The sequence below is a fragment of the Ornithodoros turicata genome, chromosome 3 (genome assembly GCF_037126465.1).
Source record: "Ornithodoros turicata isolate Travis chromosome 3, ASM3712646v1, whole genome shotgun sequence".
In the NCBI taxonomy this organism is placed as follows: domain Eukaryota; kingdom Metazoa; phylum Arthropoda; class Arachnida; order Ixodida; family Argasidae; genus Ornithodoros; species Ornithodoros turicata.
Window position 1 is genome coordinate 99,924,764 of NC_088203.1, and position 20,224 is coordinate 99,944,987.

The following is a 20,224-nucleotide window of genomic DNA, read 5'->3' on the forward strand; positions in this document are numbered from 1 at the left end:
TTGCTGCTAGGGTTTCGCTCCAATCGAGAAATATGACACCCTAGTGTTCAGCAAACTTTTCTCCCAAACTGTCTAAACACAGCACACTGGAATCAAGGACATCGTCCAAAATCATCTAGATTTCCCGTCCAAAGGACTTTCCCGGAATACACAAACCCTCTCACAAACCCTCATACTACAGGCTGCGAACAGCGACCTTCAGCAAACTGGACTCACCAAAGACTACGGCTCAGTTTACTTGCTCCCGAAACTTATCACCAATTTCATAGTAGTGGCCGGTCTACAGTTTAACTTTCGACTGTCATCACTTCAACATATCATATCGTGTCATCTCATGTCATCCTAGCTACAGTCGTTACGCTGCCCACATGACTAAGGCCAACGACAGAAATACGGTCTCCTCATCCCCACCACCGCGATTTGTATTTAATTCGAACTTCATTGCTTCGTGGGCGCTAGAGGTTTAGGTGTTTGTGTCGCCCCTAGAGATGGACCTGCCCACGGCTAATTCTCCTTGCTTAAAATTATACTTCTTAAAAAAAAACATATTCACCCCTACCCGCCATATTCCCCCTTTACATACCCGCGACTTCCCAAAAGACAGCGACAATTTCGAGCAATTTCTTTTTTTGGAAACAACACAGTTATGACGTTCTTTTAAGGTTTTGTTTGCTTTGCATGGATGCCGAGATACGTATATTTACACGTGTCTTCTAGATAAAGATGTTTTCAAAATGAATAAGACAACGCAAATTGAGCCTCTCATTTCATTACCGGGCGACGAGTTCCTAACATCGTCTTCTAATGAAATGTCTTTCAATGTCACGGAACCCATAACTTATGAACACGTTCTCAAAAGAAAATGAGTAACAGTAAAAAAGAAAAAGAAAAGGAAAAAAAAAGAGAAACAGAAATTCGGAACAGAGACTGGGGTTAAGGGCAGAACATTAGTCTGGGCGCTTGTTGCCTGTCAACGGCACAGATTTTCCGCGTGATCAATTCAGGAAGCCACTTTCCCTTATAGATCCTCCTCTGCTCTCCTTTCCCCAAATCTCCTTCCCACCACCACTGTGGTTCTCTAGGGAACTTAAAAAGCTTCCAGAGATCCACCCTCGTTTAATGACCACCCGTTATCGCCCCGTTCCAAGCATCTCATGCTTTTATTACCGTCGTACCCTTAAGAGGCAACTGTTGTGGCATGCATTAAGATGCCCGGGTCCTTATCTGGATCGCTGTCCTCCACACTATCTGGATCCGGAGGCGTGTTTCTTTCAGAGCTCTTCTTCTTGAAAGTGTGGTCCGAAGTTTACGTGGCCTCTCTTCTTCTTGTATTTTTTTTTTTGTGTGTGTTCTGTGTTAGCGCCGCGTAGCAACTGTGGCGACGAGCTGAGTATACAGACATGGACAGACGGAGAGAGGATAGCAGCGGAGGAGCGGGGGCAGCTAACATCAAATCAGTCTTTTGTGGCTCCGAACCCTTTGATGACATGCGAGACACTTGTTGTGTTACATTTTGTTGTGACGTTTACATGTGAGAACGACATTCAGGAAGGAATCAGTGAAATGAGGAACTTACTGTTGACATGCGTCGCATGACGGTGGAGTAGAGATTGCGGAACTTTCTTCGGCAGTAGGCTGACCTGTAGGCACCGCCCATCAGCTTCTCGACCACCAGCCCCACGTCGTACAGGGTGTACCGCGAACCGGAGGGAATATTCTGCACAATATTTAATCTTGAAGATATCAAACCACGAGTCTTTGTGTTCACGCAGCAAGAACGAGTAAGCATCGTACACTCAATTCAACTCAATCAATCACATTCAATCGTACAGCCCTGCGGTACTGCGTACATGGTGAAGGTAGATTCAGCAACAGTGTGTGTACAATGAGGCTACGTTTATAGTAGGCGATTAGTATAGTCGCGCCTTCCGCGCAAGATAGCTGTTCAAAACTCAATACCCGCTCTATGCATAGCGAGTCGCTTTTGCAATAAGGCACATAACGCTGACACTATAAAGGAGACTAGACGGGTAATCCACAATTTATACAAAATTCGGAACAGTCCTTCTACAACCACGTATGGTAGCGCAAGTCAGGAAATATGGGCACGATATGACAGAGCTCAACAGTAGCGCAAAATCTACGAGCGTTACGCTTTCACCGTAGGTCTTATGGGATTACGACCTGCGATGCCCCCGTGACTGTGAGTTTCCTCCGAGGCTAACTGTCACCTACTACGTGAGATTTGTGATCATACACAGCGCTGGTTGCTGTGGTGACAAAAAAGTTATATCCACGTTGGCAAGTTCACTCGACAGCAGCCAGATGCCTCTCCAGAGTTCAACCGAATATTACAATTCTTATGTTGAACTTCACCAAACGTGTCAAACCTTTCCATCAGAACTCACGTTGAAGAACCAGCAAGGCTGATACAGAAATAAACTTCTACGTTCGCATACCGTGATTGGTTGTCGTAATTCTTCTGTATGTACAAAAATGAAACTGACTTAGAAAGTTGTGTCTATATAGAGGCTCTGTGTACGGTGAACGTCATGATGACAACAGAAAGCTCCAGAATGGGGTACTCTAGCGCCTTTTGGACAGGGAGGGGTACCCTGCAGTTTAGCTAGCCTTATTTTAGAGAATAATATTCCAGAGATGAGGTTTATCCTTAGCGGATTACATTTCGGCAAAAGAAAGGCTCGTTTGATGAAACTACGTCTTAGAGAACAGGGGGCACGTTTTATGATGCTGATGCTGATGATGATTCAGGTTTTAATGGCGTATAGACGACTCTCTGTTTACAAACATGTGACGTCACGAGAACACTGGTTCGAGATTATATTTTGATGTGGCGGGCAAGAAGCGGGAAAAACGCGTCGGCTGACAGGCTGACAAAGCTGATAGTGCCCGCCAGCAGGCTTTGCCAACACCACATAGATAGAGAAAGCTTGCTTACTCGTCGACGTGACATAACAATTAAGAGTCAGCCAATCAGGATCGTGTTTTCAGCGGCCGTAGCCGATCACGAACAGGTTTTCAGCGGTCGTGGCCATGGAGGAGAAACACCGTCGTCTGCGAGTCTAAATATTTAGGTCTGCAGGTTCCAGGTGAGCTGCAGTCATTTGCGAGTTCTTGAATTCGCAGGACGGTAGAGAGTTTTAGCAGACCGTTGATAACGGTGGCTTGCGTCGAACCGTATCAACCGGATCCAATCAGTGGATAAGATTCTGAGTCACGCACGACTACGATTGGTTCCGATAGACAAGATAACCTTATCAACGGTATACTAAAACTCACTGGTGAATCGTAGTGGCAGGCGAATTGTGACTCCTAATGTCCGCGTACCGAAGGAGGGAGAGGAGGCAATGAGCAGGCTAGGTGGCGTTGGCTTTGCGCGGCGTTACGTTATCAATGACGTAGGGGCGCAGATCGTCTATAGGGGGCGCGTTTGAGAGAACACCGGTCTCGCGATCCATCTCATGGTTTCGGTTTCAACATATAGTGATCCGACCTGCAGTCAGTCTTCGACATAGGCAGGGACGGAATGAATCCAGAATTTTCTGAATCCGAATCAAAGGAAGGTTCTGCGAATCCACGACTCTTTCTAATCGCGTCTTTAAAAAAGTGTTTGTAAAGCCAGGAAGAAAAAGAAACACTTCTACTGAAAAGTGTTTTGAAGCACAATTGAATATCTTTCTTTAATGGAAAACAACTTCCATTACAGTTTACTTTGAGGAGAAAAAATACCCACATATTTCCTCTTAAATGTAACTTATTTAAAATGTTGTTCATCGACTACAGGAGATACGTACACTCTCGACTCTGAATTCTTTCCATAAAGTCAGAAATAATCAAAAGCAAAATCATGTTACTTTTAAACTTATAATGTAAGGCTTATCTTTCAGTCCAGAGTAATAGAACAACGGGAAAACACATCGCCGGCCAATCAGGCTTGCGTCGGACTCCGGAGGCGCCGGTTAAAAAGAAAAGAAAAGAAAAAAACACACACAAACAAACAAACAAACAAACAAACAAGCGTGGTTGGTGGATTCTAAAGATTCGATTTGCCGTTTGGGGCACTGGGATTTGGATTTCCGAATCTCGAATGCTGGTTGCTGAATGCCTTGCGAAGGATTCGCGGATTCGGTTGGCCCATCCCTAGTATAAAGGATACCTGTTTACGCGTTTGTCCTTTATTTGTCTTAGGTGTAATTACATTATCACAGGTGGAAGAGTACCGATATTTCGTAGAGCACGCGTGCTTTCTTTGCGTTAGAATGCAAACACCGTGCGAGAACAACAACAACATATACATTCTGATGATGAAATGGGGAGGTTTTCCACTCTAGGAGTGGTACGCTACCCCATAGCTAGGGGGTCTAATATGAGTGATGACAATGATGAGTGATGACGATGAGAGATGACGGGAATGATCGGAGCGGCGATGGCGATGGGCTGAACGTGATCATGATGGACTGTGCGAGAAGCTTTGTTCAAAAGCACTCAATGATGTTCAACGGCACGCAGGTAGTCTTCTCCTTTTCTCTTCTCCTCCACCACCTGTCTTTTCCTCGTGGCCAACCTCTGACTCGGCACTTCTACGCCTCGCAGCAAGAATTCAATCAAAATTTCAGTATCTCGCAGCTCCCTTTTCAGGGCATACATAGGGTGCTTTTACATGAGTGAGATAAAAGTCGATTTCTCCTCTGCACGTAAACCGGTGCATATCGACTACGAACAACTACGTATCGACTACGAACCGGTGCGGGGGGAGAACAGAGAACAGAAAGAAGAGCTAGCCCATCCCTCTCTCTCTCTCTCTTTTAGGTTTGTTGGGTTCTACCGGCTGGTAGAACCTGACACGTGTTAAACCAAACCGTTGAGTGAACGCAGAAAAGTGGGGGACAGATGTGCTCCAAATTATATTACGAATAATGCCCTCTGCTTCGGAAATCCAACGTTTTGGTTTATTCACACATTTCATTAAGAAGCCGCTTCCCGCTACCACAAACCCACTTCGCCGTAGGCGCAGCGTACGACTGCTATTAAGGAATCCTGTAAAATGGTTCTCGAATAGTACCTCAACAGAGGAAACAACTAAAACGCCCCACTAAGGTCCCTCAAAAGCCCTGTTTGAATATTAAAAAAAAAAAAAAAACGCTATAATATGTGTAAAAATAGCAATGGTATCCATTTAGTACGGCTGCTCTACTTCGTATGCTTTAACAAAAAAAATCGAGGAAAAGCCCCTCACCCCAAAATACACGTAAGTGCTTCCAAAAAAGTGCAACTATTGAATCAACGGACGGATTTCACATTCATTACGTGATTGAAATCCGATCACATTTGCCTCACGTTCCTCTCTCGCCATTTCTTTTAAGAGCTCTGACAAAGGGGGGTAATCTCTCCTCGAAATCACTCTGAAAGGACCCGTGAACCCTTCTGCAGTAATTCAAAGCGACGCAGACCCTTACGGAAAACCATTCAGCTAACGACATTCACTGTGCGCGTCATTGCTCCACTCAACGATTTTCTCGGGGAATACGTGCTCTCCGGTAAGTTTCGAAAACTTTGTCACTGCGAAAAACACACAGGGAATGGCTTTCGTTAATCATTCATGCATACCAACACTCTCCGAGGGAAGTGATACCATTTGCGAGGCATGCTGGCCAGAGATGGCACGGCCAGTGTGTGTCCGCATGCCGTAAGTTTCGGATTCCACATTCGCGAAGCGGAAAAAAACAATACACCCAGAATGACAGCTGCGTAGGGGGTCGTAGTAAAGAAGGTTACTGATAAATGTTGAGAAAATAATCTACCTTGCTCATAGTTGAGAACAGAAACATTGCGACGCTATCCGAATAGAATGTGATATCTCTAACTCGAACGGCGTTGCCAATTACAGAACCTCATTTCGAGGAAAGGTTTAGTTGTTTAATTAACAATGACGCGCTAATTGAATTTATAATTCAGTTTGCGCGTGGAACGTTCGCGCAAAGGAAATCGATAAGGGGCTTTATATTAAACGTCGGTTTTCTTAGGATTTCTGACAAAAAGGAAATGCATACTAGAAACGTTCCTCCAGTGCTGATTTCCGTTATGAAATAGGAATCAAACAACTCAGGAAAAAGGTGGTGACGTCAGGATTCCAATCAAAGCCCTCCTGTTTGTTTTCACCCAAGTTTGTATAGCCTGCCTCGTCTAATTCTTTTTGCTGACGTCGTGTACACTTGAAATAGATTTGTTGCCAAGGGATAGTGGAGCCTCACTGATTAGTTCCTCAAATACTCGTTCGATTAATAGGACAACATTCTTCAATACTCATATTAATGATTAATTGATCGATTGTTGAAGTTGCTTTTTTCTTAGATGACCAATCTAGCTCACTATACAATGTGTGCGTAAGTACGATTATTTTGCTTATAAAGATAAAGGTATAAAGCTCAATGCACATGTGATTTGAGTGGATTTACGCTTAAGATGTGTCAGCCTGAACGTACAGCTCCAGTCAACCTTAATAATAACACTGGAAAAAATGTGGTCTCGTTCTCGAGCGCGATTGCAGCAACCCTTGGGACCATGAGGAAATCTTAATTGAATACAATTATTCTATTAGTGTAAAGCAAGGATTTTGTTCAATTAATATTCCGCCGGTGCCCAAAGGGTGGCTGCCATTGCGATGGGAAATGAGACCGAATTTTCTCCGTTGTTATTACTAAGGTTGACCGGAGCTGTACATGAATGTAGCATGTGATTTGCTTGAAGTGGTCACGGTCTTTAGCACGTCATTTTTTTTCTCTCTCTAGAAACGCGTGAATTGGAGAAGCCAGCACTCTTCATGAGCCAGCACGCTTCACGAGTGCTACGCTCTCTACCGTATCTTAGTTCTTTTGTTTTTCTTTTTTGGTGTGTGTATGTATGTATGCATCAACTTCACACATACAGTTCGGGCATTCTGCGTCCCACGAATAAAAATTTACATATACGTCAGTGGTATGGAGGGGTGGGTAGTTCTATACTCACCTTACGAACTTCTTTTACCAGGAACCTAAAGGTGTTGCTTGGTCCATGTTTCTGAAATAGCAACGTTCAGATCTGTGAGTCGGAAACTCTGGCACTTTGGAACAAAAAAGAAAAAGAAAGAAAACAGAAAATAAATGCAATTGGACGAGTCTGCCCGCCATGCAGATTTATTTCCTCTTATTCACGAATTCGTTCGCAAGCATATCTAACAACCTGTTCAATTCACGTCACGCAACTAAACCTAAATATTTTCTCCGTGGCACACTTTTCTATTCAAAGAAAAACAGCAACGTCATTATTCTCTTTCGTGGAGGTAGCGTTTGCTTCGAACCTAAAAATCAAAATCACGTATACGAGATATACGTAAATGAATTTGAACAAAAGCCGGTCGAAACCGTGGAGACAGATAACGCAATCAAATAGCCAAAGAATAGCCAAAGTCGAAAAGACTCAATGGTTTACTCTTACGGCTTCGCAGCCAATCCCTAGGAGTTTGCAGAGCCAAGGAATTATTTTGTCTTTGGAAGGTTTGAAGGCCTTCGGTCTGGGGCACAGGTATAAAGGAGAATGAAAGCTCACGGAACCCGAAGCGAACTAACCGAGTCCGGTAACAACATGAATACTAGCTAAAGTAACTTTCTGATGTTTCTGCTGTTATTGTTGGAAGCAAAGAACTGTGAGGTGAGGAAATAATTATGAAAGCAAGTATTTGTTTTCCGACGACCCGAAAACTGAACACGGAACTCGACACCATCCATTTTCGAGGATTAACCTGCGGGGGGCGAAAAACGTTTTAACAAAGTCTGTGGTTCGTGAACGCTGCACTAAAGCTTGCTCGATGAAGAACGATGCTTTTAGATAATATGTATGCTGTTGTGCAAGCAATAATGCATTAAGCTCAGCCTCATGCATACAAAATTTTGCAAGCAACATAACGCAGAAAGTTATAGAGGCAAAACGAAATCACGTGCGATCACGGTGGGTGCAACAAAAGGTGCTGCGGCAGCGCTTCACGGTGCGATTCCTTCTTCAGTTGTATTCGTTTTTCTTTATTTTTTTCTTTCTTAGAGAAAGCGGCATCGCAGACCGCTTCTAAACCTGGATTCAAAAACATGAGACCCAAAGCGAAAGTGTCACGTGTCATTCACTGAAGCGTGACACGTGCTAAAGCCTTTTCTGCGGATATCACCCACACCACCGACAAGAAATGGAGCTGCAGGCGACGTATGAGGTCACCACAGAGCTCCAGCAAACACCCACCCAAGCAACACAATGTACTGAAAGTCGAGTGCAATAGGGGTGGACGGGTAGGTGGAACGCCTTGAACAGACTCGTGAAACCAAAGAACATTGATAAGACACGTACCGTCCACCCCTATTATACACTCGACTTTCAGTACATTGTGCTGATTGGGCAGTTAAAAGAAGAAGAATTATTGGCCCACCCAACACAATTTACGTTGATATGCCGCATGCCTCAGTTCGTCCGTCTGTGTATCAGTGCATGGAGGAATGAATATCGCGTCTTGTTGAGTGACATCTTGGCATGTTGATATGAAAGCGTCATGTAGGCGAGTGTAACGAAAGGACGGTTCGGTTAAAATGACTGAAATTGAAGACACTTTCTGGTGGACCAACCGACAACGAAACGGATGAATTTATTCGCCGTTACAGAAGGTAAGAACTTCTATCTGCATGTATTTAGTTATGGGTTTAATACATGTAATATTGTAATAATAATTGGGGGTTTACGTCGCGAGACAACTGAGACATGTAATATTGTATCGGTTATATACCGGTATATCGGTATATCGGTAATATATATATCGGTAATAATGTATCGGTTTAATACATGTATATTTGGCATCGTCACGACTATAGCAAAAAAAAAGGGGGGGAAGTGGGAGAGGGGAGTTGAGGACTTCTTCAAGACGAACTTCACTACATGGCATGCTCCGAGGCAACCATCATCCCGAATGACAACGTTCTCGTCTCTGATTTGTTTTAAAGTGGAGGCGTAGCCCATTTTGTAGCCGCGCATAATAATACATAATAGACTCCGCCTCTCGATATCAACAAATCATGGGTGAGAACGTTGTCATTTCGGGAAGATGGTTGGCTAGGAGCGTGCTATGTGCTGAAGATACGCGCCTATCAAATTCACCTATACAAAAGGTGTCACAGACAACACGTAGAAAACGCCGTTTGGAGTCGACACAGTCGGCGGGCTCGCCTGGTACAGTTCATAACTCCTTTAAGTCCCCACCCGATGTGGAGCAGTCGTGGCAGAAGGACCCAGACAACGATGACGCCTGGGATATATTTTATCAAAGGGTGTCAGAACTGTAAGAAGTATTGACGATATGAAGTATCGAAGGATATCCCCACCGCGCCCGTCAAAAATCAGGAGGTGCGCTAGTGGAAACTGAACAATAGGACCAAAGCCCGCCTGCACAAACGTTGAGAAGACTCCTTGGTGGTGTCCTCAGTAGCTTCACTAGTGCATTGGGCACGCGCTACAGTCCTCAACGCTGCTCGTCCGTAAAGCACTGCCAAAGCTACTGAGGATGCCACCGAAGAATGTCCTCAAGGTTCTTGCGGGCGCGTCCAGCCACGCATTTAACACGAAGCAAGGCAAATGTGAGGGAAATGAAAGCAAACACGTGCTGTATATTGCGAGCTCGAACTATCGTTCAACAAACAGCGCATTCAGTGAAACAACAGCAACTTAGTGCAAATGCGTTTGGTGCTTCATCGCCAGAGGTCGACCCCATTCAGTGAAAGTATAAGCGCAGTAGGAGGAATATCGTTCCCTGTATGCAATGACATTTCATTCCCCACATCACCAGCAGCATTGGGGGTAGAGTATCGACCCCGTGGGGATGAAACTCCCCATCCATCATCTCACAGTAAAGTTGTTGTTCGTAGATGACCGGCATCAGCCTCATCTCATCATCGTTTCTTGTGTGTGTGTGTACTTTCGTAGTTTATGTAATTAGAGTGCAAGCTAGCGCTGTAGCACAAGGTGCTTAACGGTAAATGCGCACTTTTGTGACATTTAACGGTTATAAGCTATAAGGCGACACATTGCGTAAATGCGTTAAATATCAAAGGCTTTGTTGAGAAAAAAAAACTATAGCTTACCGTGCTGTAAAGTTCCTCCAGACGTGGTATGGTGAGAAATTTGTGCATGTTCACGCCATTTTCGAGCAGGATCTGCACAAAATCTACACGGTCCATGGTGAGGGCATCCATCATGGCTTGTTCCAGTGCTCCACTCTAGAACGATGCACATTCTATTCGCTTGCCCACAGAGTATATGTATGTACGCATGCGCTGTGGAGGCCAGCTTACCGGCCATTCCTGACCATACACGAAGATGTCAGAGCGAGCAATGTCAGCACGATTCCATGTAAGAGCCAGGTTCAGTTGATCCACAGGTGGCAGGTACTGACCTAAAGAGGTTTCCGTCATAACACGTTTCAGCGTAACTAAACAACAAAATTATTGTCGCGATATTGAAGAAGTACGAATGATATTGTTTAGGAAATAAAACGCGAGCGAGAACAAGTTGTACCAGAACTTCCCACTACTCTTCATGAACTCAGCAAGAGGAGCGCTGATGCTATGTGCATTTATAATGGTGTTGAAAGCAATTGGACAACTGGTGACAGACGTTGTGCTTCTTTAAAGGAGCATGGAAGTGCCATTTAGCATGGCTCTAAACCCTGCTTCATCTGTGAAGCTGTCCAACAGGAGTCACCATGCAACATATTTTCGCTCTGCGGCATATTGTCACTGCGCAATAAACTTTACAAAACACAGTCGAAGAAAGCAGTCGCGGACGAGAGACATAAGAGACTCGCGTGACGTAGAAACTGCTTAGTGCCTTCTTTCTTGTTTTTTTTTTCTTCTCGGCTCCCCTTTCACTCTTTGGAAACAAACGGCGCAAACCGGATAGGGTTGCCACCTTTCGTAGTGAAAAATACCGGCTGAGGGAGAGGAGGTGGAATTGAGGGAAAGGGAGTGAGGGGTGGATGAGAACACACAGAGACAGATAGATAATACCATAATACGAGGAAACATAAGTTCCTGTGTGTGGCTGGATCATTGATGTTAGAAACCGTTATAGACAGGCATGAACGGTACACTGGATCGTATTGGAGCAACAGGATTAGACTGTTATCTACTCCAAAAAACGCATCGATGCACACAAACCCTTCTTTGCAGGAGGAGATCTCATGATGGTTATACGGCCTAAGTTCTATCTGGCTCGACACAACCACCCATAGCTTTGCACAACCACTGATCCCCTGCGAACACAAGACTTAATGAATTAGAATGATAATAATGAATGAATAACTAAGAAAACGACTGGTGACTGCGGAGTGTTTTTTTTCTTTTTTTTCTTTTTGCAAATTTATTCAAGCTGTAGTGGAATGTTGAAGCGAAAACCTCGCAAACGCCCCTGTGAAAGGTCTTGAGCCACAAATGCCGGCAAAACGCCGCCGGTATCACCTTCCCACCGACAACCGGCAAAGCAAGCAAATAACCGGCCGTGCCGGTATAATACCGGCCTGGTGGGAACCCTAAAACCGGATGACCTACGGGGCACGAAACCGGTTAACGCGCATTTCGCACCCTGGCGGCGCGGAGCCGGCGAAAGCATCTTTGCAAACAACAAGTGTAACCGGAAGACCAACGGGACGCACATCCAGCTGACGCGCGCTGGCGCACCCTGGCGTCGCGAAAGGCTTGATACATGCTCGATCTGTGCCGTTGCACGTCACTGGTCGACGTGCCGGAGCCCGTGATACGTCACGACGTCTCCTCGTTCGCCGATGCGCTCTTTGCACGCGGAGAGGGTTTTTTTTAAAGATCTGCTCTGTAGGTCACCTGCGCTCATCGTTCTTTCCCAGCAGCTCATTTTATTCGTTGCAGAACACGCTGCAGCGAATATATATACAGGGCGTGTGCAGAAAAACGTGACCCGCAGTTTTACATGTAACTCGTTGTCTATTTAGACGAGGAACTTCCGGTGGCGCACGACGGCGTATTTATGCGTGCGAAAGCTACAAAAAAATCCTGGAAGCCATACTCAGTGTAAGAAAATAAACAGAGCGCGAAAACATGGGCTTCCTTGCATTAGAATGGGGCGGTCATCACAGTGCATGGTAGTGCATTTCGATCTCAGGAGAGTTATGTGCAGGCACCGCTAGGGGTACTACCGATGAGCATCCATGTGGGACATCGTTTCGATTTATGCACCGATAGCTCCCCTAGCGGTACCTGAACACAACTCTCCTACGTCCACCATGTTGCCCTATTCTGGTGCACGCAGGCCGACGTTTTCGTTGCTCTGTTTATTTTTTTAAGCTGAATATGGCTTCCACAATTTTTCTGCAGGGTTCGCAGGCATAAATGCGCCATCGTGCGCCACCGGAAGTTCGTTAGTTAGGTAGACAACAAGCTATGTTCCTAAATGTGGCTCATGTTTTTCTGCACACACCCTGTATGTGTATATATATATATATATATATTGGGGATGACTTCCATGGCATGAATCGAATGAAAGATGCGTGTAGTGTGATCTTCGATACAACTTCGTCGTCGTCGTTTTCCAACACACAACAGGAAAGCGTAACGGAAACCAATGCGCAAAAATGCGAGAGGTCTTCAGTCGGGCTCTAAAGGTAGCCCTAATGGTCCTGTAGAGAACCACATAGGCTGAACGATGTTGTCTGGCACTGTAGGCTGAGGCACTTGCTATGAATAATGGCTATTTGAAATTGCTCCCGGTATCCAGTTCGCATGTGAGAAGCGAGCGTCCTTACGTGAGAAGATTTGGTGGCCCCGCGACCTCACATGAATGTTCCGATGAAGATGTCGTAGCAAGACGAAGTGACATCGGGAACAGTTTCTCTGTCAGCCTGATAGGATGTTGACTGACCAGAACAAACATACGTTCTTTGCTTTTTTTTTTTTTTTGTTCAGAGGGGTGGTGTTAGTTGCAGGAACTTCAGCAGTAATGTCACCGGAAGAGGTCGTAGAATGTCCGCTGTCGTAGATTACGGAAGGGTCTATCAAAGCCATGGTTGGATGTAACGTCTGCTTCGCCGTCAATACAGCGAATTCGTGGTTGTCGTTGTATTCTCTTTTATCGTTCAAGCGTTGAAGAGATTCCTGATTAGCTTCTGCTGTGGATCTTTGAGGATCGTCTTGTGCGCTAGCAGTGAAGGGTTCAAGGTAGGCCTAGTGGCAGTCATTGAAGTACCTCTTGAACATTCCAGTACCTTGCTGGCGCAGGTACATGTCGCAGCCATCTGCATTGGTCTCGGTCTCGTCCAGGTCTACAATGGCTGGTAAGGTACGTGACCCTTTCACCGACAGGATCTCTAAGCTGATCGAGACGATCCATACGGGCGCGGTCCAGTTGCCAAATGCACCAAAGTAGAAGCAGTTAGACAACTGGTCACAGACGTTTTGCACGGACGTTGTGAAATATGCGTGTGATCCTCATGTGCACACCTCACATGAGCGCACAGACGTAATGATGCTGAAGGACGCGTGTGATCCACGGTACAACTTCGTCGTTGTCGTTTTCCAACATTTGTTATTACGGTATTACCATGTGTCACGGGTGCGCGGAGATTCAATACTTAGTACTTATTAAGAGAGTCAGGACAAAAGCTCACAAGACTGACGGCCCATCGTGAATCACCTTCGGATAGGATTAAATGTGAAACGAAAAGAAAAAAAAAACGTGGTATTAATTAAGACGGATATCCAGATAGCGAACTGTGGTTTTTCTCAGCACATCTCCGATAAATGCTGTCAAATGGAGTACACATCAAAGGAACACTATCTCTTTCTTCTGTATTGAGCATGTCTCGCGGAACAAAGTCAGTTCGTTACACAAGTGCGTTAACAGGGCTTTTTGACCCCCAAGTTTTTATTCTGTCACGTTATTCTTTGTTTCGGCGGAATGTTCCAACAGATGTCGACGAAGTTTTTCTGAAGTCGGCATGAGACGCACACTAAGACCCATGTCTCACACTACCTTTGCTGTCTGTTCCCCACCTTTCCACGTCAGCAAAGCTTTCACAGCCACAGTTGCCACCCCACCCCCCCAAGGCAGTGCTAGAGCAAAAACAAAAATAAAAAAAGAGAGAGAAGCAAACAAATAACAACACATACACACGCAAGCCGAACATTGACAACGTTTGCCACAATGTGCACGTGAAACAAAGCCTTTACGGGTATGACCATAGTATGACTTGTTCTTTCTTATGGACCTTCGAACATTATTTGCCATACTAAGCTTTTATGCTGCTATGAAGTGTCTTCCTTCTTTAAAGATACGGCTCCGTTATGAAAGCACCTATTTGTTTATTCTTCTAGAGCGGTACACAGCGCCTCGAAGTGCCTCCAGGCCTTCGTGACTCCGTGATGGAACTTTAAAATGTTTTCACTGTGGCCCTTTGTGTCAATATACGCCACAAAACCAGCTTTTAAAAAAAAGCGAGAGTAAATAAAGCATAACGCGCACTTTTCGAAAACCGCACGTCACGCCAAGAAACAGTGATATTCATAAAAGGCATGTTTACAGTGCCTTTATGACGGTGCATCCATAGAAGGGAAGAGTTCCTTCCAGATACGATCAGCTGCGCCATCCAACTGCGGTAAATTTCTTTTATACAAAAGCAGCAACTGCCCTGCTGCAACAATGCTGAGGTCTGCCCACGTGGGCCTGCGCAGGCTTCTCGTTATTACTTAGACGAACACATAACTTGGAGTCCTGGAAAGCTCAAATAAGGCTACGCCTTCAACACTATCAAAATCAGCGTGAGTATTCTGCAGGTCCTTATAGTTTCGTTCTCGCTTTCGTTCTCTTATTCAGCAGAACGATGTTTCCAGTTCTGTAGCGCATGCTTCTGTTTCAAGTGCTGGGCATTCGACAGCCTTTTCTCATCGTAGTAGCGGCTCATTCTCCGAGGCCCCAGTTTGCAGCTGCTGAATAATTCTTTTGTTGTGTCTGCTTTCACGATCCTCTTGCGTCATGTCAAAACCAGAGAGCGAGCAAGCTGCCGCTTTCGTTGCTAATACTGCATTAGCCTGTTCTTCCTTTTCTTTCTTTGTGTGTGTGTGTGTGTGTGTGTGTGAATGTGTTTTTAGCTTTTGTTATTGTTCACGGTAACAAAAATACCTTAAAGAAGAAAAAAAAAGCTAAGTCAACGACGCGGCGCCCTTAGACGAGCGACATCAGCTCAGTGGAGCGGCAAAACTCGCTTTGTATGCACGCGTGTGGATAATTGGCTACACTACACGGCCAGCATAACGGCCTTCCTGTGATAAAGAGTGGAAACAATGGACGTGGTCGGGACTGCGAGAACGCTTTGCGTAGTTCCCAGAAAGCTGCGACGCAAGATTGCACCAGGAAGAGCCTGGCGCGCGGCAGCTGCGGGCACTTTCGTTGGTCCGCCGCTTAGTTTTGTTTTGCGAGGGAAGAGAACGAAGAGAAGATTGTTGCTTTATCGACTCACTATGGCATAGCAGGAAAGGAGAAGTGCAGAGACACATCCTCAGTCACTACCGGACCATTTAGTCCGGCTAATGGTGGTATTAATGTTCAAGCGTGATGTAGAACATCCTCCTCCTACATCTGCCATAATAGGTCGTGTGCTTGTTCTTATAGTCGTGAATGTGGCGAACGAAATGTAGAGACCCGGCTTTGGAATTACGAACACGGGGATACCGTACTGAGGAGGCGTCAAAGGTTGCAAGTACTGGTTAGATTGAATAGGACAATTTTTGTTACGTACATCCAAGCCAAGTTTTTGTTTTGTTTTTCGTTTTAGCGCCGCGAAGCAACTCTAGCAATGAGCGGCGTACAGACGTGGACAGATGGAGAGGGGACAGCAGGAAGGAGGGGGACATGGAGGTTAGTATGCGTCCTGGGCCGACTTTAGGGGAAACTGTGCCGACATTCGTCAGGAAAGTCTTCGGAAGACCCAGGGAAAACCTCAGACAGCACAGCCAGTGACAGGACTCGAACCCGTGTCACCTCCCAGACTCCGCGTTGAAAGCGACATCCAAGCGAAGTGTTCTACGAAACTTGACGTAACGTTCCCTTCAATATCGTTTTCATTCATTTCTCGTTTTCTTCCCCTTCTTGCGCTTATGTACTAAAAGACAGCGGCTCATGGCTTGCGTAATGGGGTTAGTTCGCAACTTATCACTTAGTGTCAATCAATGAGGTTCAACAACAGCCACATCTTTACCCAAGTGATAACGAATGGGGTGTTTCAAAATCAAATTAAACGCAGTAAATTCAAGCCTTTTTCGGAGATGATCAAGGCGCTGACTACAGAATCAAATAAGTGGTTTTGAATAAAAAAAGCGAACATCATAATAATAAGTACTACTACATCATGATGATGACCTGAAGTTTTTCACCTCAGGACTCGAGGTACTTTCGTTATTACATGAGCAATACCCCTGTCACACGTCAAATTGAATATCATTCCCAGCGGATGACCGGAATACCCGTGTGATACGTAATGAATGTCATTCAGTGCGAATGACATTCGCACCGAATGACATTCATTCCGTATCACACGGTGAACCTAAATGGCAATACATGCGAATGCCACTCGCCCAGCGAATGAGTTCGGGGAACTCATTCACTTTTCCCTCTCGCGCCGGACGCGCCCCCTCTCACAGAGAGGTAGCAGCAACAACAACAGCAACAACAAGGGTAAAGCGTTTGAAGAAATCAAAGATGAATGAAAAGTTGCACTCAAATATTTTATGACGAATTTGATAACTTTTAACGCGAAGGAAGGAAGACTAAGCGCTGTTTTTCGGTGAACTACCGTCGTTCTCAGTCGCCATGTTGCCAAGCGCGGTGTAGATAGTCTTCTTACTTCTCTTTGCTTTTGATACTTAGCCAACTAAGTGTCGTCGAAAACGCACCGATTAAGTGAAATAATCTAATGTTTCGCTAGTTTCGAGAAAAGTAAATAAAAATATAACTAATTTACATGTATAACGCTTCATATGTCCAGCCCTGGTGTCTTAATCATGGGTAACTGAGACCATTTGCGAATGACACACTGTTTCTTCGTGTAGCTCGATGCAAGACAAGCGGATGACGTTTGGTACGATTGTCATTCGCTGGGCATTCCGTCCAATTTGCCTCGTGACATATGAGTAAGTGACATTTAATTGAGTAAGGTGTGAATGAAATAGATGGAGCATGCGCACACAGAGAGAAGCAGCACAGAGGCAGATGCACGCGTTCATCCGGGGTATTTAAGTACCGTATAACAGCCGTTTATATCAACCTGTGTGGTGAGACGTTTATCCACGCAACAGCTGCTGCATTATTTCGGCTGAAACCACCTTCCCTTCCCTCCCCCCTTTCTACGTTCCCTTCTCTCCCACGGCCGCTCGGGATGCGTTCGTGCCTTTTCCAGAACCCTAATTTTGCGTTTCTTCTCCCGGCGTGGCTCACCTCTTATAACGTTATCCACTCAGCCCATCGTGCCTTGCACAATATACCCTAAACAGACTCCTGAATATAGACTCGTTTTTGCGGCAGATGAAGCACGTTGTTCCTCGCAGCCACTTAGCCAACCGAAATCAAAGGCGAATTTAACCGGAGACGCCGAGTCCATGGGGATCCATTTTGGCCAGCACGAAAGCATGCGTGCCTAATGGCCGGGCTGTGTAAGGCATTTGCTCCGGGTGCATCGACCAAGTCCATAAACGTAGACCAGTCTAGCGAAGGAATTTAGTGAGTATGCGTTATTTTTGAATGCGCGACTAGCAAATGCCATTTCATTCGGTTGCTGTGGAGATTTGGTTTCCCGTGGTTTTTGAGAGGCACGACATGCAGGCACAATGGGTGATAGCGAGAGTGCGAGACGGTTATACGAGAGAACTTTTCTTTTCTTCTTTTTTTTTTTTTTTTCAAAAATATGATTGAAAAGTTGCGGTTTAACGCTAGCGTGCTTCAGAATAAGGGGGAAACCAGGCATGAGCATAATAACACTCAATAGAGTTCTTCACGGCTATCATCTTAGTTCAGTTCATTTCGAATATCCACATATTGAAAAAAAAAAAAACAACAACAAAACTGTTGAATACGGGTTGACATTTATTTAAGACCTGGGTGCCCTCATAAATTAAGTGTGCATAATTTTTTGTCACCTTTATGTTTGTGTCACTTCTTCTTCTTTTTTTTTTCTCTCTCTCTCTCTCTCTCTACGCATGTCTTAGTAGTTGAGGTCATTGCATGTTTATCTATGCTTGCTTCTCTTTTTATTCTCAATACAAAAATATGACTCGAATATTTCACGATTGCTTTCCTGTACCTGAATGCGTATGGGCACCTTACCAATTTTAATTCATGCACCATCCACCAGGGGAGTCTGCCTGAATAATATGAGGGTATCATTTAAATGGATTCCCATTTAAGTTTCCTTCTTTCACGGTGACCCTGACAACGTTTCTTATCACGTTTTTTTTTTATTCTGTGCTAGCGCCGAGAAGCAGCTGTGGCTATAAGCGGCAGAGAGGACAGCAGGAAGGAGAGGGAGAGAGAAAGGAGTTTCGTGTCAGGCGCTGATGATGGTTCCCGTATAGGCATCGACATCTTTGTTTTTATCAAGCTAACGTGTATTATACAGGGTATTTCACCTAAAGTGATAAAATATTCTAACTGGCGACGTACTCACCGGAGGATTGTGGGACTTGCGGCAATTACTTTCTGGAAACTTTTGCCGCCATTTAGGAAGGCTTTGGACCATTTTTAATTTAAGGAAATTTTTTTTTTAAATTGAACTTCGAAAATTGCAACGCGAACCACACTTTTTTTTTTTACAGAAATATGACGTCCTCCACGGATAACAACAGATCCAACAAAGACTATGCACGGTATCGCAACAGAAATAGTCGTATTATTTTTAATCCATCCAGCTCCAACTCCAGAAGTAGTCGAAAAAAATTAGTAAAGATTCCGCTTTAGCCCCGTCTACTTGATGATTGTCGCAAAGAAGAGCGCGCGGAAGATGCGGGGAGAGGAGGAAGTGTTCCCGCCTGTTGTTTTACCTTTCTTTCCCCCGCTTTGATCTTGATGCTGGTGACAACCGTCTTATCACAAAGAAGGGCAAAACAAATGAAGGCGGGGACACTTCCTCCTCTAGACGCACATTTCACGCGCTCTTCTTTGCGAAAATCAAGCAGGCGGGCCTAAAGCGTAATTTTCACTATTTTTTTCGGCTATTTGTGTTGTGATAATGTGCGTTGCTTTTGTTGAGTCTGCGGTTATCCGCGGCGGACTTCATATTTCTGCAAAGCAAAAGTGAGGTTCGCTTGGCAATTTTCAAAGTTCAATTGACAAAAATAGATTTCCCGCAATTAAAAATCGTCCAAAGCCTTCCTAAATGGCGGCAAAAGTTTCTAGAAAGTAATTGACGAAAGTCCCACAATCCTCCGGCGTCGTCGGCAATTAGAATTTTTGTATCACTTTGGGGTGAAACACCCTGTACACATGAAACAGGGGCGGTGCGCTTTCAGCACAGGTTGAAGAGGGCTCGCCGAGGTTGTTCAGTCAGGACCACAGTTCCCGACAAAAACGAATATATTTGATTAAACAGAAGCCTTACCTTTGAGCAACGCTGAGAGAACAGCCTGATCAAGTTCTTTGCACGGCCCTTCTCCCATACGAAATATAGTTATCTGGTAACAAGCAGACAAGGGAAAGCAAAGGCCGTCACTTCGTTATAGGTTTATGTAATACCAACTATTATGTACCAGATCTTTCTTCTTGATGGACTGCAGTAGCTCCACGTAGACTTGCTCCGCTTGCTCTTGGGGGATCTGGAAGGTTTTCTTGATTGTAGTGATGAGCTGTTCGCGGAAGCCATCCGGGAGTTTGCTACTGCAACGGGTTGGTACATACATTTAAACGGGCCCTGAAAAGGCAGTGTATTACACTGGGTGTTTCACTAAGGTTCAACCGCTTGAATAATTCGTAAACAGGTGGAGCTATCGAAAAAGACATCGGCCAAGAACTGAGTAGTGCTAATTGGCATATGCTCATTAATTAAATCAATTTCCTAACTTTTCAATTTTACTTCGGTCGCTTTCGGAATCTCTGTTTTACTCATCGGAATCTTCAGCGAAGCACGCTT

General features: G+C 44.9%; 1 protein-coding gene across 1 annotated transcript in view; it reads right to left on the reverse strand.

Annotated features, from left to right (window-relative positions):
* The window catches only part of LOC135388983 (transient receptor potential cation channel trpm-like), a 128,884-nt gene that overhangs the window by 19,975 nt on the left and 88,685 nt on the right, over positions 1 to 20,224 (reverse strand). Inside the window, exons 9-14 of the mRNA XM_064618876.1 lie at positions 19,845 to 19,971; positions 19,697 to 19,769; positions 10,380 to 10,480; positions 10,170 to 10,304; positions 7,027 to 7,077; positions 1,577 to 1,717 (exon numbers count right to left, since the gene is read on the reverse strand). Coding sequence (XP_064474946.1) covers positions 1,577 to 1,717; positions 7,027 to 7,077; positions 10,170 to 10,304; positions 10,380 to 10,480; positions 19,697 to 19,769; positions 19,845 to 19,971 — 628 coding nt within the window. The remainder of the gene's footprint in view (positions 1 to 1,576; positions 1,718 to 7,026; positions 7,078 to 10,169; positions 10,305 to 10,379; positions 10,481 to 19,696; positions 19,770 to 19,844; positions 19,972 to 20,224) is intronic.